This window comes from Tetrao urogallus (assembly GCF_951394365.1).
Source record: "Tetrao urogallus genome assembly, chromosome: 7".
NCBI classification, from domain to species: domain Eukaryota; kingdom Metazoa; phylum Chordata; class Aves; order Galliformes; family Phasianidae; genus Tetrao; species Tetrao urogallus.
The window spans coordinates 7,754,854-7,781,488 of NC_136820.1; the positions used below are offsets into that span (position 1 = coordinate 7,754,854).

At 43.5% G+C, this 26,635-nt stretch overlaps 1 protein-coding gene across 17 annotated transcripts in view; it reads left to right on the plus strand.

Moving 5' to 3' along the window:
• Positions 1 to 26,635, plus strand: part of CLASP2 (cytoplasmic linker associated protein 2) — a gene marked incomplete at both ends in the record, with an annotated part of 129,532 nt that overhangs the window by 26,417 nt on the left and 76,480 nt on the right. For 9 of the 17 annotated variants that reach the window (XM_079537951.1, XM_079537963.1, XM_079537960.1 and 6 more), the window contains 2 exons: positions 3,673 to 3,743; positions 19,853 to 19,999. In XM_079537951.1, coding sequence (XP_079394077.1) covers positions 3,673 to 3,743; positions 19,853 to 19,999 — 218 coding nt within the window. Of the gene's footprint in view, positions 1 to 3,672; positions 3,744 to 19,325; positions 19,360 to 19,852; positions 20,000 to 26,635 lie in introns of those variants that run through there. The other 8 variants (XM_079537952.1, XM_079537954.1, XM_079537956.1 and 5 more) reach the window with 1 other exon arrangement.

Consider the following 26,635-nt stretch of genomic DNA (forward strand, 5'->3'; position numbering starts at 1 on the left):
ATTCAGTTCCACAGCAGATAGTTTTATCTGAGAAAATCCTTCTTGCATTAAGCCAGAGTCTTGGATGTTCTTTGGAACAGAGAATGCAAGCAAAAGAATGCAGATAACAGCAGCTTTTGTCTGTGCTATGAATGTTGGGTCTGACCATAAGTCTGGGTTCAGCACTCATCCTGTTCACATTTCCAAGTGATATAAACTAAGTCAATCTTGAGATCCAAATAGGATTAAACACCACAGGAGCTTTGTCTCTCCAAGCTAATCAACAGCTTCTAACTTAACTTGCAGTAGGGACCAAACTGCTGATTCCTACTGCCAGAATCACTTGAGCACCAAACTCCCCTTGATCTGAAAGCAAGCGTAATTGTGCCATTTTCATTTACATCAGTAAGCAAAGCTGGACTTGGTGCATATCCAGCTGGTTCTTGCCACTGAATCTCAGCAGTTTCACACCTGACAGTCAAGGTTAGCATAAAATAATACATGAACTGAGGTTCAGTGTCGTGTCTTCCCAAGCAATCTTCAGGTTGGGAGGAGGTATGGGTTACAATTTGAGTATGAAGCTGAGTATGAGTTGAGCATGAATCTACTGGTCTCCATCCCTAGTATTGATGGGAAGCAGAATTCCTGCTGTCTCTTCCTACTTAACACAGAAACAAGGCGGTTGACAAAGCTCAGGAAAGACAGATTAGCTCTGTCTCAGACAGTTGCTCCTTCACTGGCAGACCCAGTTTAAGAGCTTTTTTTCCCACTGCCTGCCAGAAGTTCTCCCTTTGCTTTGATTCATTAAACTTTTCGTATGGATGTGCAGGAGCTATGGTCTGTGAAACAGCTTGATTTATGGTACCATCTTACCGTTGTTCTGAGGGAAATTTATGTTCATATTTGTGTGTCTGGGTAGGTTTTAAGGATTTCAAGTAAGTATTACGGATAATCTGTAGTTCAGACGCAGCTGCTTTCAGTTGTTCAGTTCAGCCTTAAAGAATGCTATTGCAGCTCTTTCACTGTATGACAGTGCATTACAATTGCAAGCATAAATATTAGCACCATTACTTCGATATTTGGTAAACATGTGATTTCAGAGAATGTAGGCTTGCTTCGTTTGCATAACAAATTGCACATTAGAGGTCCGTGTGTTGCTGCCGGAGTGCACTGTGCCTAAAGCTGAGAATAAGAGCTCATGTCAGCCGGAAGGAAGGCAGGAAAGTTCATCAAGCATTATTTAGAGAAATCACTCAGATTATTTAAATACGAAAGTAGTGTATACATTTTATGTCTCTATAAATATAAATGTACAGCGTAATTCACAAACGGTAGCTTAAATAGGTTTTATAATCTGTAGATTTGCACTTGCAGAAAATAGTAGGCTGTCTAGAGAAGGATGTTGGTCCTGAGCAGGGTCTAATTGGCTAATAAAAGAAGATGTAGTTGTGCTATTGTAGTTCAACTCCACTTGCTAATAGTGTATTTTTTGTTCAGTCACTGAGATGAATTTGCAAATAAAACCGTTGAATTCCTCTTTTCATGTATGTTCTTCAAGTTACAAATCTCAGAAGAATATCTTCATTTAGGCCTGAAGAGCATTTCTTTTCTCAGATATCAGTATGGAGTCAGTGGCTGGAGATATGGCTGCTGTGCTTTCCCTTTAGTTAAAGTTACTGCCAAAGAGGTTTGACAGTCTTTGTTATTGAGCCTATAAGCATTAGTGTTAATATGTTTGTGGATACTGAGAGTGGATATTGCATTTCTTGCTCTTTGAGCCAAGAATATGGAACCATTTTTGTTCCATTTGGGCCAAATGGAATTTGTTAGAGTATGAAACATGTAGCTGATCTTCCATGAATAGAAGAAATACATATGGATTTAGAAGTTAGCACTTGCTTGGTCTGAGCATTTACAGCCTTTCAAGATCTCTCAGGAAATCATCTGACAACTTTTTCCACCATTACTTGAGTAACATAAATGTAAAAAGTACATTTATTTGTTTAGAGTTCTCATGTCTAAGGCTGCAGCTTCATATCTGGAAATGCTACGTATGTTACAGGATGCATCTATGAGTACTGCACTTAATGTGGGCTGCGCATTCTATCTGTCTGGTTCATACTGTAGACAGGGTCCATCTGTATGTCCACATGTGGGCACTTCTTTTTTTCCAAAGGAGGAAGTAAGGAGAAATGTATATCACCTTAAACTGTGCCTACACTGCAGGATGTGTCTGTCTGAAGTCAGAAATACAGGCTTCTAAGCATTTGCAGCTGGAGTGCCGTGTTGCTCTCTAGCCTGTACCACTGTGACTGCATAGCACTGAGTGCTGACAGGTTATTAGTGAATGCTTATAGTTACTACTTTATCAGATATTCTGCCCAGAGTGAGAGGCAACGTGTGTATCATCACCATGTGTTTATAAGGAAATATTTCATTCTTCTCTACTTTCTTTGCTTAAAGTGCTCCGTGAAGCATGTTTTGATAACTAAGTTCAAAAGAGCAGGAAATAATTTTTTGTTTTGAATTTTGCACGTGTGCCAAAAGCACACCATCAGCCCAGCAGCATTTAAGAATCGGGGTGCAGTTCTAAAGGAAAACTGTTACTCACTGCAGTCTTTATATTCAGCTGCTCTGAGGATAACAGCTTCAGCCTTTCGGACATGCTTTTAAGGGTGTTTGTTTATTTGAAGGAAGGTGGGCCTTCCTGTGGAATTCTCAGCTGGCTGTATGGTGTCTAGCAAGTGCTTTCAAGTATTTGGCAAAGAAAAATACCACTTCAAAGCTACTAAAGTATTTGAAAGTGTGAGGTAGCATAACTGATCTATACCCACTGTGAGAATTGCCAAGTGTTGTGTGACTTCTAGTTGGTAAACGTGCATTTAAGGTCACTATTCAGTCCTGATAGTTTTGTACCTAAAATATCCTTACAGCTATACATACCATACTGAGATGCTTCTACAGCTTTTATTGCATTTTCTGCAGAAGTGATGAGAACTGGCTGTTCAGATTTGGCCAAGTTTCTTGCTTGAATAGCATTTTCTACCTTGTGGGACCAGACTGGAAATGTGAATTTTTTTTGTACTTTTTTTTTTCTTCCTGTTTAACATGTAGCAAAGCAACTGCAGCATGTTTTCCATGTGAGAATCAGTGGTGCAGAAGTGTTTCGTGTTCCTGGAGTTTAGAAAAAAGAATTTCTTCTTTTCAGTGGAAGCACAAACCACTTAAAAATATCTTCATAACAAACCAGATTTTTCAGAAAATCAGCAGTTGTCACAGAGCAAATGAAATATCAATCACTGGCTGTTTTTCTCACATCAGCATTCTGTAGTTCAAATTGTTGCCTTGTAGGGTTGTGTATGAATAGGGTAATATCACTGCCTTTCTGAAGCAACTATATAATACTACTAAACCTCTACTTCAGAATTGTCATTATTTTTTGTGTTACTAATAGTGATGCTCGGTTTTATTTGCTGACTTGGTGACATTGCTTTATGTGCATTTGTGTGAAGATGCTCAACTGACTTAAGAAGGGGAGTCCCTTGGAAATTAGAACTCATAATCCCTTGTCTGACTGCTTTATATATACTAAGAAACTAATACATGTTTTTACTGGTAACCTGGAGGACTTCCAATATGTAAATATATGCTTTAATATATACGTATATTTATATATATTTTTGTTCTTTACAGGTTGCAAACAATCTTTGCAAAATTTGATGAAGTGAGAGATTCTGGAAATATGATTTTAAGTAACATCAGTGGTGAGTATGAAACATATGTTAATCGTCGGCTTTAGATTAATGCAAGATAAATATTTGAATGCTAGTATGAACAGTGTGAGATGGTTGACAAGAAACATCTGGAAGTATACTGAGAGAAACAGACATTTGCATAGTGAAACAGACTTACGTTACCGATACTGGTTTTTAGGACTGCAGTCAGAATACAGCTGGAAAAGGTTTTGAAATCACATGGAAACTGGCAGTGAATCTTCAACAAGTTCTGTGTGCATGCAGTAGAGGCTGTGAGAACGCTGCAGAGTATTCGTGCGTGGAAAAAAAGAAATCAAACGGGCTTTTATCTTACAGCGATTCCAAAAGAAATTCAGTGAATAATGGCTGTTTTATGTGGTTTCTTCTCAGTTAAAATGTTGAATGATAGAGTAAGTTCCAAATTAAAGAAATAGGGGATTGAAGCATTCAGAGACACTTCAGTGTTGAAGTTGTGACTTCATCTTAAAATTCTCCTTTAATATACTGACTTTTAGCTCTTTTTCTGGTGTCTTTCATGAAAACGAGGCCTGTTATGCAATGAATCCCTGTTGCTTCCTGCTGCAGTCCTGAAACAGTATCTTACGGGATGAAAGAGCAAAACCATCATTCTTTCTTACTTAAAACTATACTTTAAAAAAGAAAAACAAACAGCAGTTGCATAACAGCACAACAAGGGAGGTGTTGTGGCAGTGGCTTTAATTTGATTGGTTTTGAAAGCTTCATTGTCTGTCTGTTTTCTGCAAACAGTCGGCAGATTTTGGTTTATAGTGGAGGATATTCAGATACTTTTGGTGAAATTATACTGAAAAGGAAGCTTTGCTAGATCTAAAATGTAACAGTTTGAAGAAATATTTTGAGGAATGCATATGTGATTTGATAATGTATGCAAATGTACTTTTTCATTTTAAACAGTCTCACCTCTCTGTCGTTACTGTGAAAACAGAGGTTGTGGGTTTGCAGAAGTGCATTTTTAAACCTTTTTGAGATTACAGTGAAGTTCTACATTGCATTCTGGTTTGAAGTAAAACAGTGCTATTCTTGGGCACTTGGAAATAAGAAAATAAGGATTAATATAAAAATGAACACTAAATATGTTCATTTTTGAAAAGAATATTTTACACTGTAGATCTGCTTTGATTGTAGATCGACTCCTATTGGAAGGACAAACCATTATTTTTTTGCATTTGAAGTTCATACAACTGCATGGGTTTGAGTGGTTCAGAGGTACATTTTAGTTGTATTTTTTCTGTTGGCAGTTCTCGAGAGATACGAGGAAGTTACAGGAGAATATAAACGTATTGAAATAATTTAAATTGTGGGAATAAAGGAACAACACATTTATTGCTGGACTAGTTTACATTGCGTGTAGGAGCTTTTGGTTGGTATCTTACAAGAGCAGATGCAATTCGTTTGAAGCCATTTTACCTCATCTGTACAATGCAGGTGTTAGTGCTGATCTGCAGTGGTACAAATCCTTTTGGGCTTGTAGGTGGCAGATTCTGTGCAGAAGCTACCATGAGTCTGTTTCTTTAGTCCCAGAGACAGAATCCCTCTCGTACCTTTGTTTCAGAATCTCTGTTTATCTGTTGAATCGATCTAAGCGGATATTTTTTTAACGCTATGGAAAATATACTCTTCTATTGTAAGTGGTTTATCTCGACCTTCTTCTTTATTCTCTAAAGGACAGAGAGATATTTATATTTACTGCTTCCATGTGTAGATTTAAAGTTAGTGTTGAATTCCTGTGGCTTTGTTACCAACTTTTCAGAGCTTTATCAAACATCTCTGGATAAAGGCCAGATGTAAATACGTGCGTTACAGTACAGAGGATATTTTAGTGCTTTTAAAGGCTGATGTTTTGGAATAGGGTTCAAAGACTGTGGGGAGTAGGGTTGTGTTTCCAAAGAGAGAGGAGTCAAGGGCCAAAAACTGTTCTACAGACTTCAGTGTAATTAGAATGGTACAGTCCATAGTGGACCCTTTTTTAATATCTTTTAACCTCCCAAAGGAATGGCTTTTTGCTGTCTTAGCTGAGTTGTTTTCTCAAAGAAGTCAGCTGTAAGTGATGGGAGTTCTCTTCAAAGTGTGTGCTGGATAGGGAAACGCTTGCTGAAAACAACTGTCAGAGGTGCAGTCTTTAGCGGAGTTGTAAGGCACCGCTGTGCTGGTAAATCTTTGTCGTGTTGACCTACTTTCTGAGAATCCAGAGATGTCACTTAGGTTCCTTTCTTCCAACAATACTTCTGACAGTTGTTCAGTCACTTCATTTTGCATATGCAAAAAGAGAACCATAACCTAAAAAAATAGGAGCTTGAAGCAAGCTGAATGGAAGAATGTTTTCCATAGTATTTTTAATAATTCAGACAAACAAACAAAAAAGAAAAATATGCTCCTACTAACACAGTTAAACATGTGTCAGGTTTTAGAAATGTATTGCTGTTCTTCAGCATGTGTGGGAGAAACAAAGGAGGAGAGGAAAAGGTTCTCCTGTGTTTTCATGCACACTGGTGGATTTCATGTGCTGTTATCCCTTTGCCTGTGATAATGGACCTAGCATGAGCAGTCCTCCTTCATTGAATCTAACCCTGATAGAACAGCAAAGAGAGCAGGGAATGCGGTCTGTAGGGACTGACGGATTCTAGCGGAGGGCGAAAGATGTGAAAAGCGCACTGAAATGAGTGCTGCTAGAATAACTGGGGCGCGATGTAGCTTCAAAAGCCAGCAGATGAGAAGCGTGGAAGGCCCTGTGTTTAATGATGGGACTGGGCTCCAGTCTTATGCTGCTGCTTGATGAGTCATTACAAGCTTAAATAATATCATACCAATAATTTGCCTCTCCAGCTGACCTTTGATTCCCTCTCCCCCCTGTCTCGATTGCAGCATCTCCCCTCCAATAAGCTGTGGTTAGTAAATTCAAACATCTTTTCTTTGCCACGAATTACGTGAATGAATGAGCTGTTCTGAGAACCTTGGGTTCTGTTTACATTCACAGTAATGCAGCATGTTATTAGAATTGTATCTGGATGTGTTTGTTAGGCCAAATCTTGTGTGCGGTGCGGTGCTTGTTTTGCCATTTTGCTTCAGCAGAAATGTGTTGCATCCCTGCAAACTGGAGGAGGATCTTTAAAGCACCTCCCCGTTTTTCAGCACATGAATGTGCATTTCTATGGAAACGGGACTGGCAGCCAATCTCAAAGCTGAGCAAGCACTTGTTTCTGCCGGCTGAGATTTGTAAATAGTGTTTTCCCTCAGAGAATTTCAACAGACCTCCGTACTGGAGAGCAGCGTACATTTTCAGACAGGGAGTCAAAAGTAGGGAGAACAATAACTGAGCTCTGTGTTTCGCTTCATTCAGTAGAATGATCCAAGCTGAATATTGATTGTACCCCTCTGTTCAGCCCATGCAGTTTTCCCATTAAAGGCATGCCTCGCAGCACTACCTTACAAACAGCATGCGATCGGTGGGATGCACTCGTTTCAGTGTCATACACATTTTAGTGTCACGCTCCTGGGGGGGGTGGAACGGATTACAAAGACTCAGCCAAGCCGTATGTTCTCCTATAGCAAACAGTAAACACCTGCAGAAGGCAGAAACGGGTATTTGCTTTGCCACGTTATGCTTTTTTCTTTCTTTCCAGTTTTCCTTTGTTGGTTTCTTTTTGCGAAGAGGGTTTCTGTGAGATCACACAGCGACAGCCTGTGCCAACGGGACGTGGTGTGAATGTATAGCGTGGGAAACGCTGAGGCTGCCGATAGGTGCTACAGTCATTTTACACTGTTTGGGGTCCATCTGCGTGCTGCTCGCTCATCCGGCAGCTCAGAACGCATTCGTATGACGATCAGTTTCACCCGCTGCCCTTTGTGGTTTATACCCGGACGTATGGAAGCGTGCCGAGCAGGCCCGCGCCCGCACCGTGCCTCGAGGTGCCCCGTGCGCGTCTCTGGGCACCGGAGCTCAGCGCCAGCGCTGCGGGAAGCGAGCTGCTCAGCGCGGCACGGAACGGAACGGCTCAGCGCGGCGCCGCCGGTTCTCAGACGAGAGGGAACGGGGCGGGAGGCAGCGCTTATTACTTATTACAGCACACGGTGCCGTCGCGGCAGCTTCGGGCCGACCGCGAGCGGGAGCTGAGGTTCCGTCAGGCTTTCCTGACGGCCGCAGGACGCTCTGCGGCAGCCGGTGCCCGGACGCCGTCAGGAGAAGGCGTTTCGCTCCGACCCACCGGCACCGAACGCCTTGCATCCGCCGCCCCGCTCGCGATTCCGGCGCTCCTTTCAGCCCGGCCAGGGCAGGGCGCGGGCACGTGACGGTGGGGCGGAGCGGGGCGGAGCGCGGTAAAAGTCCCCGGTGGGACGGGGCCGGGACCGGTCGCCGGCGGGACTGCTATTTTGAAGCGGGGTGCGGCGGGCGGCTGTGGCGGCGGGGAGCGGGGGCCGCTCGGCCCGGCACTCGCCGCCCGCGGCCGCTCCGCGCTATGATGGCGATCGGGGACGGTGAGTGGCCGACCCGGGGGCGGGCGCGGGGTCCCGCGGCGAGGGGCGGACGAGCTTCTGCGCCGCTTCCCTTCCTGCGCCCCATTGAGCGCGCTGAGCCCCGCGTGCGGCGGCTCGAAGTCTCGGCCCGGTGCGGGGGTCCCGCTGCGGGCGGCTCGGGGCGCGTGGCGAGAGGTCCGCCCCGGGAGCGGGAGGCGTCCGGCCGCGCTACTCGGCGGGGAGAGGCGGCGCTGCGGGCGCCGACAGGGAAGCGGCTCGCTGCCGTGCGGCTCGGGTGACGCTACGGCGTGCGGAGCCGCGTTTCCTTCCTTACACAAACCGGGGAAAGTAGGTCAGTAAAGCGGTGCGGGCCGCGCGGTCACGTTTTGGATAAAAACCGGATTCGTGTTCTGCCTCCGTGCCCAACCCTCTCCCGGTGTGACAGCTTCCCCTGCGTGCGTCTTCGTTTTCAGAGGAAGTTGAGAAGTTGTCATTTGGCTTAAAGCAAGATGAGGAAGATAGGAGGAGGGCTTTGCGCTTGCAAAGTGCGATGTGCGTAGTGCTAAAAACGTTGAGGAAACTGGCCCTGTAAGGCTTCTGTACGGAGATGAAGGTGAATCTTTTATCTGAGTGCGCTGAGATGGCAGTAGTGAGAGCCTGGACAAAGACCTGTTCTGAGGCGTCCTGAAATGGATGTGTGGCACTGGGTGCTTTGGGCATGCGAAGCTGCGGGATGCAGCAGAGGGATCCGGCCTCAGGCTGCTCTCTGATGTTTGTTTTTATTTGTCATCAGCAGACTGCAGGGGAGGTCACCGTCTTTGTGGAACTGAGTGCGCACTGAGCTCTTTCTTGTCATTTTTGCTCTAGGACTGTTTTTCCCAGTGCCCGTTTCCCATGAAGCAGTGCAGTTCTGTGTGGTGTAAACATGGGTCGCGGTGACGCGCAGATGAAGGATGCGAGTTGTAGCATGTTAAGAAATAACTGTATTCCCTAGACAAAGCCATAGGATTTTTGTGGTTCCCTAATGGTCGAGGGTTATGAAGTGAGGGTGGTTGCGGAGCTTTGCTCTGTATAATTAAATTCGTCATTAACAAAGGCACTAAGAACAGAGTACTGTTCGGGCAGTCAGCTGACGTTCTGTGTGGGAGCTTTGAGCTGTAATGCCAGATACAATTAAGAGTGTGTAGGATGATTATGTAGCTGCTGGTTTCTCTTGAAACTACTGCTTACCACATTTACAAAGAATTCAGTCCTTCGGCATTGTGTTATAAGACTGTTAGGGATAACAAAACCTTATTAACCATTAAGAAAACTTTCTGATTTTTTTTTTCTTTCTCAGTGTAAATGCTGCTTTAGTCGTGATTTTCCATTTCACATTCATCCCATACATCCTGCAACACAGCAGACACGTTCTATTCTACGGGTGGTGATTCAGTAGGCTTTGAGAAGTTCCTTTTCTTGACAAATTGGCACTGTGCTGTGGCGGTACATTCAGCTTACTGTCTGAAGGTACGCCATTGTTCTGGGTGATGTTGTGCTGCTACGTCAGAGAACAGAACTTGTCCTTTGTTTTCCTAGCTTTGTTCATTTAATCGGCCTGGATGTGTTGTAAAGGTACATGCAGTTTGGAAGTATTGTATGGAGGTGGTATTTTGAATGTTTTGTCTGAAATGCAAGACGGTGGCTTACTGTAACTGTTTGGCATTCTTTCAGTGTTTCTGGAGCATGAGCAGGAATGTAAATAAAACATAATGCTTAAATGTTGAATCTTAAGCTGATTTCCAAATTGAGGATTAAAGGGAAAAGCCAAGTTTTCTGTTTACCCATGTTAGCTGTCTCAAACTCTCCAGTCTTTTCTTTGAAGCATGCAGAGGAAGAAAATAATTCTGTTTCTGGACTAGTGAGCAATTGAACTGTTACTTCCACTGCAGTGAATGTGTGCCAGTGGGAAAGCATTCAGTGTCTTGGTCTAAAGGCATTTCACATGCCTGTGTGAATGTAGGTCTGTGTTTGTTCCTCGGGTTGCTGAAGAAAACTAGTCAAGAACCATTCCTCGCTTGGGATTTCTTGTTTCTTGGAGAGGCTAATGCATTTCTGCCCTTATCCGCTGATAACCTGATTAGGGTGTTTAGGAGGCAGCTAACGTAATGGCAGGGTGGCACATCGCCTTGTGCATTCTCTTCATGCCTTGTCATCCATCAATGAGCTCTTTCTTTCCTTGGTGTCAGTCAGTACTGTGCCACTTCATTGTTCTACAGGTGAGGGTCTGTCCTGCTCTCAGTTCAACAGATTTATTAAAATTGGGAGAAATTTATCTGCCTAAAACTTGGGGCCGTGGGAAGAGTCATGGAAGAAAGGTTAGACTTAAGTGTTCTTTGGATGCACTAACGAGTGCAGTTCCAGACACAAGGTATTTGAGAGCTATCTAAAAGCATCAGATCAGCTTTATAGGAGAACATTCTTGGTTCCCTCATCTGTTTGATAGTATGTACTGAATATTCTGTCTTGAACTGCAAAAGTGAAAAAGGGGATGTTTGTGTAAATGCTGTATGGTGCTAACGATGTTTGATGACTTCAAGCACTCATCGTATTCCAAATGATACAGTATATGCAACTGATTTAGCTGCTTATACTAGTAATTGTATCCAGATACAGTAAGAATTGTAGCACATACAAATATGAAATCATGGGTTTTGTCTTTTTTGAAATTACCTCATTAGTGTATGTGTGTCCTAGAGTACAGGAACCGTCACCTTCTATTCCCTGATGTTCTTCTGAGCGGAAGGCTGTCTTCCTAAGTCTTTAATCTGATTAGTGCTTTCTGTAAAATGTGGGTGCTGCTCAGCTTTAATATCTTATTTTTGACAAGTAACAATAAGTAAATAAAAAATTGGACACATGAAAGTTAAAAGGCTGTAGAGTTTGTTTTCAGATGATAGCTTAATTTTCAGTATATAGAAACTGTTGCCCTTAAGCATTTTTGACACGAATTTCTGACTCCTCAATCCTCTGGTAGAAGGGAGGAGGCTTTTAAAACCCATTCAGGCCTGGGAATGATAGTAAATAAAGCAGTTGTTACACAAGCCCAGAAAATGGGCAGGATTTCACTGTGGTGCTTTGTACTGTCCAGAGCCATTTCCTGAAAAAAGTCTTTTAGACAGTAGATGTTGGGATGTAGAAATGCATGGCTTCTTCCCTTTTCTTTTTTCCTTTGAGCATGTTTTGTAAACATGCTAACTGTGTCTCTGTTGGTTCATTTCCCTCTAGAGGAGCCCTGCTCCTCCTCTTCCATTGCAAGCAGCTGGTAGGCGCTGTGCTGGGGGAGTGCCTTTCCTCCCTGTGCCTTTGAGATGAAGGACAGATACTGTGAGTTGGAATTAGATGGCTATTCTGAATCAAACCAGTTAAGAGGTTCTTTTCACTGTAAGGTCATGTGGAACTGTCACAGTGTTTAACAGAGGTTATGAGTGGTGTTTTGTCTTTAAAGTGCACATACCATTGCTCATAGCTGAAAAAGATCTGTGGGACAGTGAAACAAGTAAATGGGGGAGGGAGGGAATGTGTAGAACAGCCAAGGGCTATATGAAAATGAACACTTTCTGCTCAGCATGGATGAACAAAGTAAGGTTCAACATGGAAACAAAGAGTTTCAGAGAAGAACTATGTAAGTCAGACCATTTCTTACTAACAAAGATGCAGACATACGGAAAAGGCATCACTGTTTTCTGGACAGCAGTAGATTCTAGACTGATAACTGAACTTGATTTTTTATTTTTTATTTTTTATATTCCAGCAGTGCGACTAGAAATAAATTTTGTCTTTAAGTTTCTAAATGACATTCAGAAATGGTTGAGGATTTTCTGGTGTTCAGAGCCTGGGTATTTGTATATATGATTCTGTAGTTCAAGAGTCAGAAGGGCCTCTTTCCTATGTTCCTGAAGATGTGTGTGTGTGTGAAATATCCCTGCAAAGTAGCAGAAGGTGCTGAGGCAGGGCAAGGGGCAGCCCCAGCGGTGTGTGCGGTGCGGTGCTGTTCCTCGGGCTGGCAATGAGGGCAGCGTGTCCTGCTGCGGGGTACGTTCTGTGTGCGGGAGGCGAGGAGGGGACGCGGGAACCTACGTGCAAACTCTAAGGTTCCTAAAGCACAGACACAATCAGTGCTTTCTTTTTTAAAAAAGAAAATGTGTTTATTTAGTTTTGTGCTTTTTACTTTTTATTATTTTGAATTGTTAATTTTAAAATGGTGATGGTCGGGTGTTGAAAGAGAAGTCCAGGCAAAGCATCTGGATTGGATCTTCTTGCTGTGTTTCTGCACTTCTTCGTGTCTGAACCGAAGTGTGGTTCTCCCCAGGAGCAGCTGCTTCTGTCCCTTCTTTGGCTTCTTCTCCTGCCCTGGGCAGAGATGGGGGACGGGGGCAGGAAGGATGGGCTCATGGAGCCTTGATCTGTCAAGAGAAGGATGATGAAGAAATGGAGGCTCTGTGTGAGCCCATGGGATGGCCCTGATTTGGTGCTGTCCCACCCGGCTAAGGGTGAACTTACGGGATCCTCGCAGCCCTGCGATGTTTGAGGTCCCTCTGTCAGACTCGTCCCGCTGCCCCGGCACAGCAGCTCCGAGGATGGCAGTCCCTGCCCTGCCCTCTTGCTCAGGACTTGGTGAAGAAGAGATGAGAGGACTTGGGAAGGGACGAGGGAGGGGGGCGGGAAGGAAGGGCTCGTAGGAGCCTTGGCTGTGAACAGAAGAAGGACCAGGCAATGGAGGCTCCCCGTGAGCCCGCAGGATGGCCGTGAGCTGGGGCTCTCACAGGTAAGGGCAAACTTACAGGACGGGAGGATCGGCGCCGGCGTCGAGGCGGCCGTTTTGCGGGAGGTGGACGGATCCTGGCGCCCCTGCGATGAAATTTGGGGCGCGACCTCTTCGTGGTTGGCCTGGCAGCAGCAGAGAGATGGCCGGTCTGCCCCGATGGAGGTGGATCCACTTCCATCAGCTCATCTGCCACGGGTGGATCCACCTCCATGGGCTCGATGTCATCAGCCTCTTCCAGCAGCCGCCTCTTCTTTAAAGGTGGCTGCTCCATCCCGTCCTGGGAAATCAAAAGAAGTACAAAGTATCTCTTTCCGATACTGGAAAGTGCTGCTGTCTCCTGCAGTGTCAGCTGAGGGACTGGGGTTGAGGGCAGTTGGGTGCCCATGGCGACAGGATTCTGAGTGCCACTGCAGGCCCAAACATGGCGGCTGGCAGTTGGGGCCTGCGGCCATTTCTGGGAGGCAGTGGCAAGAATGTAGCAAGAGGGTCAGTGGGGCAGGGGCTTCTGCAGCACCCTGCAGCTGCCTGGGGTGGAGGAGGAGCAAAGCATGCTGACACCCCACAGGCAGCCGAGGGAGAGGCAGTCATTAAAAGCAGTGGAGTTGCTGTGTTTGTATCGGCTGTCCTTTGCCATCCGTCAGCTGTGGCCCCGGAGCGTGAGAAGGTGGCATCTCTTCTGCCCTGATGCCAAAGGAGAGAGGTGTGGAGGAGAGGGCCTGGCGTCCTCTGGGTGGCCGCCCTGGGACTGCAGGGGGTGCGTTGGAGGGCCTGTGAGCTCCTTGGGGCCTGGTGCTGGGGTTTTGCACCTGGGGGATGGAAGGCTGATTAGGGATTGCTGTCCTCAGCCTGTTCTCTCTTTGACTGCAGAACGGGTGGTGGAAGGTGAAGCATCCTTTGTATGTGATAGAATTAATTTGTCTTAGCAACAAATCTGAGTATTTTTTATTAATAGAAACATAAAAAAAAGTGCAGCAATAACATAGAACTGGTGGGACATCCTACCTTGTGTCTCTGACACTAATGCATCAGTCTGATGGTAGGGGCTGCTTTTACACACTTGTTCTAAAGTTTTATGGGAATAATGACCGGAAATTCTGCTTTTATATCTGATTTCAAATACTGTGTGTTTGATCCAGCTGCCTTGCCTGAGGCGTCAGGTGCCCTTTGAAATACCCTGCAGCACCCAGACTGCCATGCATTACCCAGAGGAGGTTGGTTCCTTTCTGGAATATCTGCTGAAAGACAGTTGGAGACCCAGGATGTCTGTGCCATGTAAATGGTTGATCTTGGGTAGCTGTATCCTGCTTTTTTTGGTTGGAGAAATGTTTGGTTGGAGAAATTCCTACTTCTTGGAATGCTTGATGTATCAGGGTTGAAGTGTTCACTGAATAGCGTGCAACCTTTGCCTGAAGAATGAATTAAATAGAAGGCTCAGCTTACCTGTCACAGCTGTAGTTCTTGTGGCATCCTCTTCATGCTTGACAGAAATTTGAACTGGTACAGCCAGCAACACTGGAGCTAACAGTGCTAACCCAGATGTTCCAGGCAGCTGATGCAGGTGGTGTTTGTGTATCACTGAGTGGGGACTGGCAGTTGGGATTCTGGTAGGCACAGGGTGTAGGAGGGGCTGGGGGAACCGAAGGATTTTAAACTGTTTGGCTTAGGCATGTTTTTGCAGTCATGTTACAAACAGTTTGTAGTGCCAAAGAAGTCCTAAGAGGAGTCCAAAAGCATTCACTATCTGCTAGCAGTACTTGAAAGTAAGATGTGTATAAGAAGGGCGTCTTTTAACAGAAATCAGTGTTTGGAGGCAGTTTTGTTAGAGTGCATCCTCTGGTTTGATGTCTCTCTATACTGTAAAATACTGCTGTGTGGTATGCACAGCTCTAGAAGATCTTGTTATTGCTACATTTTTTGTCCTTTTTCTCCTTTATAGCCAACTTTAGTTCACTGTTACTGTGAGAAATACAGGGATTTTATTTTTTTTCCTGCGTTATTACTTAGGGACTTGCTTTAAGATTAATTATCTCCTGATTATCTTCTAATGAATGGCATGAGTAGATTGTCTATTTCTACAGCCATCTAGATGACGGTGCATTTCCTTCTTTCATCCTTTATTGTGACTTACAGCGTAATAGATGTTAAATGACACATTCATTCTGTGACTCTTAAGACCAACAAAAGAAAAGACTTCCGTTGTATAGCAATAAATTTACTTTAATTTACTTCAGCCCTAAAATGTTTTTTTCTCTGTATGTATAAGAAGTTTTGGATGCTCTTTTGTCTTTGGACATTTGTGATTACCCTGATTGTTCTACCACCAGATTGGAGTATGTGGTTTGTTAAGAAGCTTTTTGCATTAATAGTAGCGAATATCAAGTTTGTAAATAGTTGTCCTTTGTATGTCTGAATACTTTCAAAAACAGATACTACATATTTAAAATACAGAGACTGAGAGTAATGCTACAAAGCAGAAAGATAGCCCTTATCTTGCAGTTATTTTTACTTCCAGTTGCATACTGTTTCTTATGAGTTTTAGCATAAACTTTTGCCACGGTTCGAAATTTTGGCTTGTGTTCCAAGAGGAGCAACTGTGCCTGGATTTCATCTAAGAACAATTGTGGTAAATGCTGTGTTCTGAAAGTGGCTATCTCTAGGGCCAGGTCTTTCAGGTTGGTTTGTTTTACTAGAAGCATTCTATTGACTTTTCTGAAATGTTTTGCAGATAATGGGCATCAATGGGTACCGACTGAGTTAATATGCAGTACCTTCACAACATATGCCAGTTCTACAGGTTTCTGTTTCTTTTATTGGAGGAGAGAACTTCTAGTGGTGTTTTGTTTTGTTTTCTTTTTCCTGGAACAGACCAGAGCAGAAATGTGCATTTGGTACTTACTTGGTTTCTTGAAAAGCTTTTGGCAAGACTGGCTTCCACGTCTTTTTCTGTTGGTGTGCTTGCCTCCAATACTCTTTTTGAGATGCAAAATGAAGATACTGTGTACAAGAATAGACTAAAGGAAATTAAACTGAGATCCTGTCTTTTACATTAACCATGTTTTTTAGCAATGTGTTGTTAGCAATCGTTAGCAGTTCATACAGCTTTCTATTCCCCTTTTCAGCAGCGTGGAACTTTATTGGAAAATGCTGATTGGAGAGTGCTCTCAAGCTGTCATGTGTATTTGCAGATGTGGAATTAGATATTCTTCAAGTATTTTGTCTTCAAAATTATCTTAATATCTTTTAGTTATTTTTCTCCAAGCTGTTCTAGAATGAACATTTTGCATCCTTCAAATAGATTTTATTTGAAATTATTTATTATATTTAATCTTTTGTGAGTGCTCTTGATTATGCCCTGTGGATTACAGCTCATCCCAAGCTCGAGTTCCCTGTGCTCAGCTCTATGAATGTGCTTTTGGAAGAGATGGAAATATGTGTCAGTGGAAAGCATGTAATACTGGAAGCAAATGTGGTGCTTCAGTTTCATTAACTTCTGTGAGTGCAGATTTCAGTCCTCAGGCCTTCACAAGCATTGTCAAATGTCTTCCTGAGAAGGAGATACCCCTGAAGGTCAGTTGGTGCAATGCTAGTGAAGTGTGAGGTAAAGCTGTGAAGGCCTGAACTGGTGGAGAAAATGGACTTCAGGGAAAAGTGGCACAAAACATTCTTGTTTTCCTTTATTAAGAAAATGGACTGGTAGCACATGAGCCTCGGAACTTCGAATTAAACCAGCCGTTTCATCAGTTAGTGTTACGTATTTATGGTACCGGGCTTTAACTTTGTAGTGACTGTACTTTCAATTTTAACGTTCTGAATGTAAATCATGAGAAGGACCAATTAAGAACGCCCAGTGTATAATCAAGATGCTATAATCGCAATATAGTTGTTTAATCAACAGATATCAAGATGTTGTAATCACAATATAATCGAGAGAATCAAGCAAGGTAGACAATGATCACAAAGAGAATAAGCAGAAGAGCTTACCCTTTGGCTGAGCTCACCAGAAGACACCAAGAGAGGGGATCTCCAGAAGAGATCCTTCCCCTCTGGTAGCCAGCTCTTAAATAGGTCTAGGAGGGGTGGAGCCTGGCTCCACCCCTTCCGGCAGCACAGGTGAATTGCCTTCACCTGTGCTCCTCTGGCTGACTCATGGCTCGCCTCAGGTGATTAATCAGAGGTTCAGGCCGTGACTCAGCAGTTCTCATACACCCAGCTATCAGGGGTTACAATCACTTCTGTATTTCAGACGTGCTTATGCACATGAAAGAAGAAAAAAATGGGATTTTGAAGTGATTTTCTCTGCAATAAGCAACTGTATGAAACTATTTCATAGGCAAGGTCTTTAATCCAGTGCTAACAACGTCTTCAGTGCATGGACAAATACAGCCTTTGACAAGGCAAAGAAATTTGACTGTGTTGTCACAACCATTGTTGAATGCATAGTTTACAAAACAAATAAGCAGCAGTTTTCTGAAATACAGTTTCTACATTCTTGCATCGTGCAATAACTTGCACAGTTCCTCATCTTCAGTGCTCCTTGGTCATCTGCAGCTTGGGAAGAACACAGCTGGAGAGGTGGGCTCCCAGAGCACAGCGCTGTTTGGGGTGGTTTGGGTTCTGGTGTGTGGCTGCTTTCTGATTAGCAGATTCTGCGTAAATGAGCAAATGCTCACTTGCTATTTTTAACTTGTACTGTAAATAACTTCAGTTTTTCCAAGGCGTCTTATGCAGTACTTTTGCATATCAGTGCTGTGGTGTAGTGCTGCTGGATACTAGCGTGGAAGTCCACCCTGTTTCATTGTGGGTACTGAAAATGGGAAAAAAAAAAAAAGAAAAAAAAAAGAATATACAGCAACAAAAGCATTTTTATTAGAAAAGCCTATTTTTCATGTTTAATCACTTTTTGTGACAGCATAATGATGCATGGATGTTGGTCTGTTCAGATGTGCAAGTATCTGCATGATGCTCCTAATGCCGTTCTAAAATGATCTGCAGCGTTGCAGCATCCTAGATAGAAGCCATTCTTATTTATGTCTCTATTAACCCTTTTAGCTCATTTCTTGATCTGGCACTGGGCTTTCCTGCCCAGAAGTCCTGAAGTCTGGCTACCTTTAATCTACAAGAATAAGAGCAGCAGGAATCAAAATGTATCCCTCCTTGAGCTGGGCTGCTCCCATGGCAACGTGCAGCCTCTGTGGTGCATGAATCCAGCCCTGCCTGCGCTGAGGGAGTTACTCTAAAAATCAGCTCTTGAGAAAGGAACGATTGTATGAAAATCACTGCTGTGTCGGTGTGCATCCAGATGTTTATTGCTTTTTTTGTTGGTTTGTTTGTTTCTTCTTTCATCATAAAGACTTGGCTGTGCAGCACAGTGATTTTTGCTAGTGCAAGAAAAAAATTCAGCTGTAGGACTGGCAATCTCTGACATGTGCAGCGTGGGGTGTTCCCGTGTTCGCTGTTGCTGCAGATGCTATTGGAAAAAAACTGCTTTACTGCTTTAATAAAAGCGGCTTCCCTTTGGGAGGCTGTGTTATTAAACATAGGTGACATATTGCTGGGAACGAGTTCTGGATAAGCCAGGGTAAAAAAAGGCAGCGCTCCAGAGATAACAGAGGTGTGCAATCCAATGGTTTTTGTTTGTTTTGAGGTGCCAGTTTTTAGAGGTGGTAATATGTTACATTGGTCTTTGATTGCTGTAGTGCAGCTGTGGCTCAGCCTCGCCCATTTTCTTTAATACAGGAGCCATAGGCTGATACTTTCTTCCATGCAGAAGCTTATAGGTAAATCCTTCTTCTGCTAAATGGATTGATTAACCGTTACGTTCTCCTGCTGGAATATACATACATTATTTTGAAGGCTGAGCATTTTCATTGAGGCTGTTCTATCTAGTGATTAGAGATCAATCTGTTTCTTGCTCGGACATGTGCAGAGCTGGAGTGACAGAGAGGTGCACACACCCTGGAGCACTGTCGGTCAGTCTGTCTAATCTTCCAGTGAAGGATGGGGATTGTGGCGAATGCCGTGCGTGGGAATGAGTTTCTTTGCATGAGGGATTTCCACCTTTCCCCCTGGCCGTGGCTCCCAGCAGATGATGTCACCTCGCAGCTCATTGGCTCCGCCTGCACCTAGTGCAGGGAAGGCAGAGAAAGATGCCGGCACAAATCTCAGTGGTGGATCTCGGGTGTTGCGAGCAGATTCCAACAGCATCTTGGATTAGCATTTAAAATCGACTGCGTGTGGCCATGTGAGGTGCTGGGTCCTTCCTAGGGCCAGGGGATTTAAGAGCTATCAGAGGAATGAGGCGGCTGATCTGCAAGCGGATCTGCGATTGTAAGTTGAAAAATCTGGGTGGAAGGGAAGAGACAGGGAATGCTGGTAGACACATTGTGGGAGGATGTGTAGCAGAAAAATGCATGCACGAGTAAAAGAAGAAAAGGGAGAAGCATTTGTCTTCAGTAGAATGCAGCGATACAGAATGGTATTTCCTTGGGGGGAAATACATGCAAGTAGGCAAAAATATTTGATCTGTGCAAAGATATTTTCCCTTTGTGGGAATGAATGTGAAGGATTCATTTTTAGGTGCAGTGCTGTAGTGATTAATTATGAAGGCAAAATGATATTTTATGAACACTTACTATGTAGAAAATGCTGTTTATTTCTGATTGTCATTTTATTCGTAGGTCACAGGCAGAGGACAAAGTGATAATACACGTTTTTATTTATGCATTTTTTCAGTCGGTGAAATATGAAGCAGAACAGACGATTGAGAACTAAATATACATTCATTCTCATATATATTTCAATTTGATGTATCCTTTTCTAGACAAAAGCTTCGATGATGAAGAGTCGGTGGATGGAAATAGGCCATCGTCAGCTGCTTCAGCCTTCAAGATTCCTGCACCTAAAAAGCCAGGAAATCCTTCCAACAGTGCAAGGAAGCCGGGTTCTGCTGGTGGGCCGAAGGTTGGAGGTAATGTAAAGCTGTTCAGCCTCTAATGGGTGTTGCCAGAAACCTTGCTAGAACAAGCACAGAACAGAACTTTGAAAGGTGATGTTTAATTCATGACTGCAGTATTCTTGCAGAACTGGTAACAGTAAGGGACCCTCTTTTACGTAATTATTCATCTTTAAAGGTGTGTGTATAAAGCCTGGCTGCTTTATGATGTGCAATTGGCTTATAGAGGCCTCACAAATTAAAAAAAAAATAATCTGGAGAATGTGATTGTATTGGTGGAATGAATGTATGCATGTGAATTCATGGAATCCACATGTCCATCACAATATATACAATAAATATATTGTGAAACTCTGTAGTAAATGCATGTAAGTGAATTTTTTACTGTAGGTGTGCTCTGTTTTGGCTCAAAAGGGCTGGTCATCAATTGTAGACTTCAGCAGAGGTGTATGGTACAGCTCAGTGACTTCTACTACTCCATAAACTGCCAGAGTAATGTGAAACTAATTGTAAAAGATACAAATGAGAGCCAAAAGTGTTGCCAGGATTTTTTGCATGGTAGATTTCAAAGTAGAATAATGATGATGCTTGCTAATTATAATCATTGAAGGTGGACATGCTTTTTCTTCTTCTTTTTTTATAATATCTGGGAGGGGCGGAATCTAACCAGCAACTGTTCACTGCTATTTAAAAAAAAAGTGACACCTTTTTTGATGGTTTATGTACACATTCAGAAAAATGTGTAAGTAAGTGGAAACATAACCATGCTTTAGGTATGGTACTTGATAAATCATTTTTTGTTTCTTTTGGTAGGGTGTTCTTCTGAACTCAACAGCAAAGATAAAATTTGAACTAAAATATGCATACCAAACAAGCTGCAGTATCTGTTGGCCTCTCAGTAAGGTAGAGCTCATGTTTTGGCAATTCATTGCATCTCTAATGTGATCTTCAGACTTCCTGACACATTGAAAAGATTCCCGTAGGGCGGGATCAGCACTGCCATCGTACAACTCACAATTGATAGCAGTATGAATCAGGAAGTGCCACTTAAAAGACTTTATAAGGGAAACTGTCTTTGAAATTAACAGTTTGTATTTTGTTGCTGTTATTTATTTCTGTATCTTTACAGCCAAGTGTCTAGAACTAGGTTCTTACAGAAAACCATTGGTTTGATGTTAGAACCATTGCTTCTGCTTCTTTTGAGAGAAAACAGAGGTGTCACCATTAAATGAATGAAAAAAGGAGTGAGTCAAAGGACATGACAATGGAAAAGGACAATTACTCGAACATCTTATTTCCAGAACCATTAAATAAATAGATACCTGGGAGGACTTGAGATTAGAGGAGGCATATGGTTCAAACATCTTTCCAGAACTATCTGTTGATGAGCTCCCAACTCATGAACCTATAACTGGTGCTGCCGTCCCCGCTGCCTGCAGTGGGTCCCACCTGGGGTGCCGGCCCGTCCCCTGCCTGTGCCCGGTGAGAGCTGCAGGTGCCATTGGGGCAGGACGGGGCTGCCCCTGCACGGCTGCTGCGAGGGATGAGGTGAGGAGGGCCCGAGGAGCTGCCGCTCTGCTGCCTGTGGGTGCCGGGGAAGCTCCTGCTGTGCTGGGATGGTTGTAAACCTGTGTCCCGTGTCAGATGGAGGAGCAGAAGCGAGCAGCAGAGGCTGCTACTTGGTGGCAGCAGGGAGGGGGCCAGAGGCTGGCACGTTTCTCTCTGTGCTGCTGCAGCAGGTCTGGTGGGGCAGGAACAGCACTGGTTTAGCTTTTTTGGAGCGCTTCAGTCATGGAGGCCCCATGGGGAGTCTTACATGTTTTCAGTCTGAAAAACTCTCTCAGGTCCTTTCCTTGTCAGTACTTGGAGCTTAAATGCTTCTTCATTTATGACAGCAGTCTCTACCGTGACCCCACCAACTCATCCTAAATTGGTCACTTTCACCCAGTTGCAGAATTTCTGTGGAAAGCTGAGGGCTGAGGAGATGCTGGCTTTGCTCTCCTCATTAGAAGTGTGAGGTGAACATCTGGTTTGTTGTTTATCTGAAAAGCTAGTGAATCGTTTTTTTCCTTCATCCATGCTGCAGCAGCATCCCCAGTTGTTGCTTGTTCATCCTGTCCTGGAGGATGAGGAGAAGGGGAGCCTGAGATCTCAACTACCTTCGTTGGCTCAGAAACAGAAGGCATTTCTGATTCAACTGGCTCTATTTTAATTTTTCTTTTCTTGATTTGGCTGAAGTTCTCACATAGAGGCATTTCTGCAACAAGCCAGTGTTTGCCCTGCCGGTTTGCAATCAATGGTGTGAACAGGAGATGTACAAACCGTTTTTGTTTCCTATTCTTTTTTTTCTCCTTTTTAAAAAAATTTTGGAAGAAAGCTAACAAAAGCAGTGATGTTCTTTAAGTCTTTTAAGTTACCCCCTTCTACAGGATCAGATGCTTCATCAGATCTAGCCTTTTGTTGTCAGGAGATGTATCTGGATGCAGGTCTCTACTGTATGCTAAGTCTGAGGACACCACTAAATTGCAGGACTCCCTGTTGACTCCCTGGAAGGCAGGGAGGGAAGAGAGATCTTGAGAAATGTAATGGCTGGACAGTCACCAAGGGCATGAAGTTTAACAGGAGCAAGTGCCGAATTCTGCCCTTGGGGTGGAGAAGCCCAGGACATATATAACAAGAGTCAGGAGAGCCACCCCACAGAAAGGGCCTGGGGGGTTCTGGTTCAGGGCAAGTTGAATCTGAGCAGGCAGCATGCCCTGACAGCCCAAAGGGCCAGCTGTACCCAAGGGTGGTGCATCACACCGCACTGCCATCCAAGTGAGTGAAGGGGTTGTGTAGCCTCTGTGCTGTGTAGCCTCACCTCCAGCACTGGCTGCTGGGTTGGGCACTGCAATCTGAGGACATGAAAGTGCTTGAGAGCATTCCGAAGGAGGGCTGTGGAGATCATGAAAGGTCTGGAGGGGGTGACATACGAGGAGCAGTTATGATCCCTTATTTGTTCAGCCGAGAGCAGAAGAGCTGAGTGATTCTATTCTCACAGGAGCCTCACAGAGCCTACCTCTGCTCTCTGGTGACAGCAACAGGGCCTGAGGGAATGGCATTGAGCTGCATCAGGCTGAGGTTTCGGAGAAAGTTCTTCACCAGGGGGCGAATTGACACTGAAATAAGTTTCACAGGATGGTGGTCACTGCCCCAAGGTGCTGGATTTCAGGAAGTGTTTGGACAGTGCTCTCAGGCATAAGGTTTGTGTTTTGGATGGTCCTGTGTGGAGCCAGGAGTTGGACTTGGTGACGGGGTGGATTAAGGTTGTGATCGGCGGCACAGAATCCAGCTGAAGGCCTGCATCTGGCGGTGTTTCTTAGGGATTGGTACTGCATCCAGTCTTGGTTAACATCTTCATTAGTGACCTTGATGAAGAGGTAGTGTCCACCCTCAGCAAGTTTGCTGGTGATATGAAGCTGGGAAGAATAGCTATGCTGCTATTCAGTGAGACCTGGACAGGCTGGAGAGTTGGGTAATGAGAAACCAGGTTAGGTTTAACAAGATTGACTTCAGTCTTGCACCTAGGGAGGAATGACTTCGTGCACCAGTACGGGTTGAATGGTGACCTACTAGAGAATCATGCAATCACAAGGTTGGAAAGGACCTCGAAGATATCTAGTCCAACAATCCTCCCATCACCATTGCTACCACAAGCTACTAAACCTTATCTCATAGCTCTTCATCCAGACGCCTCTTGAACACTGCCAGGATGGTGACTCCACCAGAGAGTAGCTCTGCAGAGAGGGACGTGTAGGAGTCCTGGTGGACAATAGTTTGGCCATATCTACAGTAGGGGTGACATAGCTTGTCATTGCCTTTGGAGGCAGGTGTGATTAAGTTTGCAAGAAAGATAGGCTGCTAAGAAAGTATCAGAAGTGGGCAAAATTAGCAGGGTGAAAAATCCAGTGATCTGTTTTTGGTCACACTTTATTGCTGGGAGGTGCTCAGACACTTCCTTTCTTCTGAAGAATAAAAAGTGTTGGATCTTCAACTTAATGAGGTAGAGCTTCATCTGGCATGGTGTTTATTCCATGATTGATGCACTTCCCTAAGATAGTGATTTGTCAACAAATACAGTATCCTGCACAGCTGATCTACTTCTGGCACATTTGTTTTCAGCTGTTCACTGGAGTGGCACAGCCTCTCTAATACCCATTTGTTCCAAGGCCACCTTCTTGAGAATGCTTGCAGTGTGTGTTATGTACTTCAAGAAATGGGTATTCATGGGCTCTTGGCAGCTTGGCAAGACACTTCTGGGTTGAAATAGACACCATAATTTCTAGCAGAAGACAACCTAAGTTGAGTGTTAGCCAGATGAGCTATATTTTATATCCTTGTGCTCTTCAAGATCTCTTGGAGGGCTTTGATTGTTCTCCTGCCGATGTGAACTCCTTCTACCACGATTTCTACTATTCAGAAGTTTTATGTAGTGTGGATGTTAGTAGGGAAGCTCCATCCATACCTCAACGAGAAAGCTGGCCTCTTTCCCCATATTGTCAGTTGAGGTCGGTAGTCTCTAAAATCAGTGAAGTGGTAGGAATGCTGGCACTTCATTAGACTGCAGTGACACTGGGAAGAAAAGCTTGCAGATTAAACCATGTCAGGGTGAAAGTTTATAATAACTTCCAGTTGTATGCTTAAGAGAACCTCTGTAGGGCTGGAACATTATTCTTACTGTTGTAATTTAAGGCAATAACTTGAACTTCATAATTTTTAGAGTATCTTCAGTGAGAAGATCACGCATCAAGTATTTTTGTCTGTGGTTTGTTGGCTTTCTTTTATGTGTTATATTGGCCTAGTAGCACTAATAGATGTTGCTTACTGTTTTGCACCAATAATATTGTTAAACTCTTGGAAACAAGCTTAGTTTAGGATGAATTATCCAACAACAAACCAGCAAAGGTGATCTTATTAGTTTAAAATAAGAGCTATTCTGAGTGCTGTTTTAGAATAGATTTTGGAGTAAGCATGTTGATGATGAGGCTGTGGATGCCCCATCCCTGGAGGTGTTCAAGGCCAGATTGGATGGGGGCTCTGGGCAGCCTGGTCTAGTATTGGATATGGAGGTTGGCAGCCCTGCCTGTGGCAGGAGGTTGGAGCCTCATGACCCTTGAGGTCCCTTCCAACCCTGGCCATTCTGTGATGCCAAGTGCAATCCAAAGGACATAATGTTTTGCTTTTTTGCTTTTTTTTTTTTTTTTTTTTTTTTTTTTAACCTTTGTTAAAAAATCTGTGCACATCCAAAAAGCTTGGGTTTTTTTTCAACATTGAAATAAAAGGATTTATTATGCTGCTTTTTCTTAAACTGTTCTGAGGTTCTGATTCTCAGTGGAATCTGCTAGTGCGGCAGTGTGAGGTTTGATGTTGGTACTACTTGACATAACCCTCAGTTTTAGGGTGATCTTAATTCTTAACAACCTCCAAATGTTTGGTGGCTCAAAAGTCATTAAAAAGACTTTCTTCTAGGTAGGAATCCATTAACTGGAAAACAGGAAAACCAAGTGAACAGTTTTCCAAAAAAAAAAAAAGAAAAAAGAAAAAAAAAAAAAGAAAGAAGAAAAAGAAGAAGATTATAGCAGCTATAATAGTGTGGTACACATTCTTCTTAACTAAAGGAGCACATTCTTCCCTGTAGGAAGTTATTCACACCTTCAGTAAATTTAAATTCAGGTTGTATATCTCTGTCTGTAGTGAGTTTTATTAGCATTGTAATGCTCTTTTTTCCTCCTTCTCAATAATAGCAGTGCAACCCTATGAAAAGTGTTGCAGTGGTACTGATTTACTCCTTTGGAATCTGTTTTTTAGCAGAGAAAGATTTCAGTACTTTAAGTTGTTATGTTAGTATGAGGCAGTATAGGTGAAAAGTCTCTGCCTAAAACAGGTGTACAGAAAAATGGATGCTTGCCTTCTGAAACCTTAGCCAGGTTAAGTTAGCCTCATTAAAGCTATGTTGTGTAGTTAAGAAGTGTATTTGTTAAAAGGACTTCAATAATTGTGGAACTGTAAATACAAGTTGTTAGTGAATGGACTTGAGTATAGCAGGATAAATGCCTTTCTTGCTGTATTGATTATCTTCCAACTGATGAAGACAGTGCTGTGTTTACTTGACACACAAGAAAGGCTTCACATTAATCGTACTCAAATTATTTTATACTTTTGAGTTCTATGGAAAACAAGCTCTGGAGTACTAGTTCTATTAAAGCATTGTGATAATCCTTCCTATATTACTTGTTTAGTTTTCATGAATGACTTCCCAAGTGCTTTATTTGTCACATAAAACTAACTAGGTTTTTCTTCATAGTTGTATCTCGACCCTTTGTGAGCCACAGAACCAAGATCTTGGCATTCAGAGCATCACTTGACACTCTGTGACAGTTACCTTCTTGGCTTACAGGTTGCTGAGAGCTGGGAGGGTTTTTTTTCTGCCATCAGACCTGTCTTTCTGACCACGCTTTAGAATCAATAGGTGGGAATTGACACTGAACCAGAAATTGTTACAGAATACTTGTTGTCCCCACAGTGGAAGTACGTTACTTTCCTTCCTTATACAGCCTTGCCCGTGAAATTGCTGGTTTGCAATGATGCAGTCTTCAGCTGCATCAACCTAAC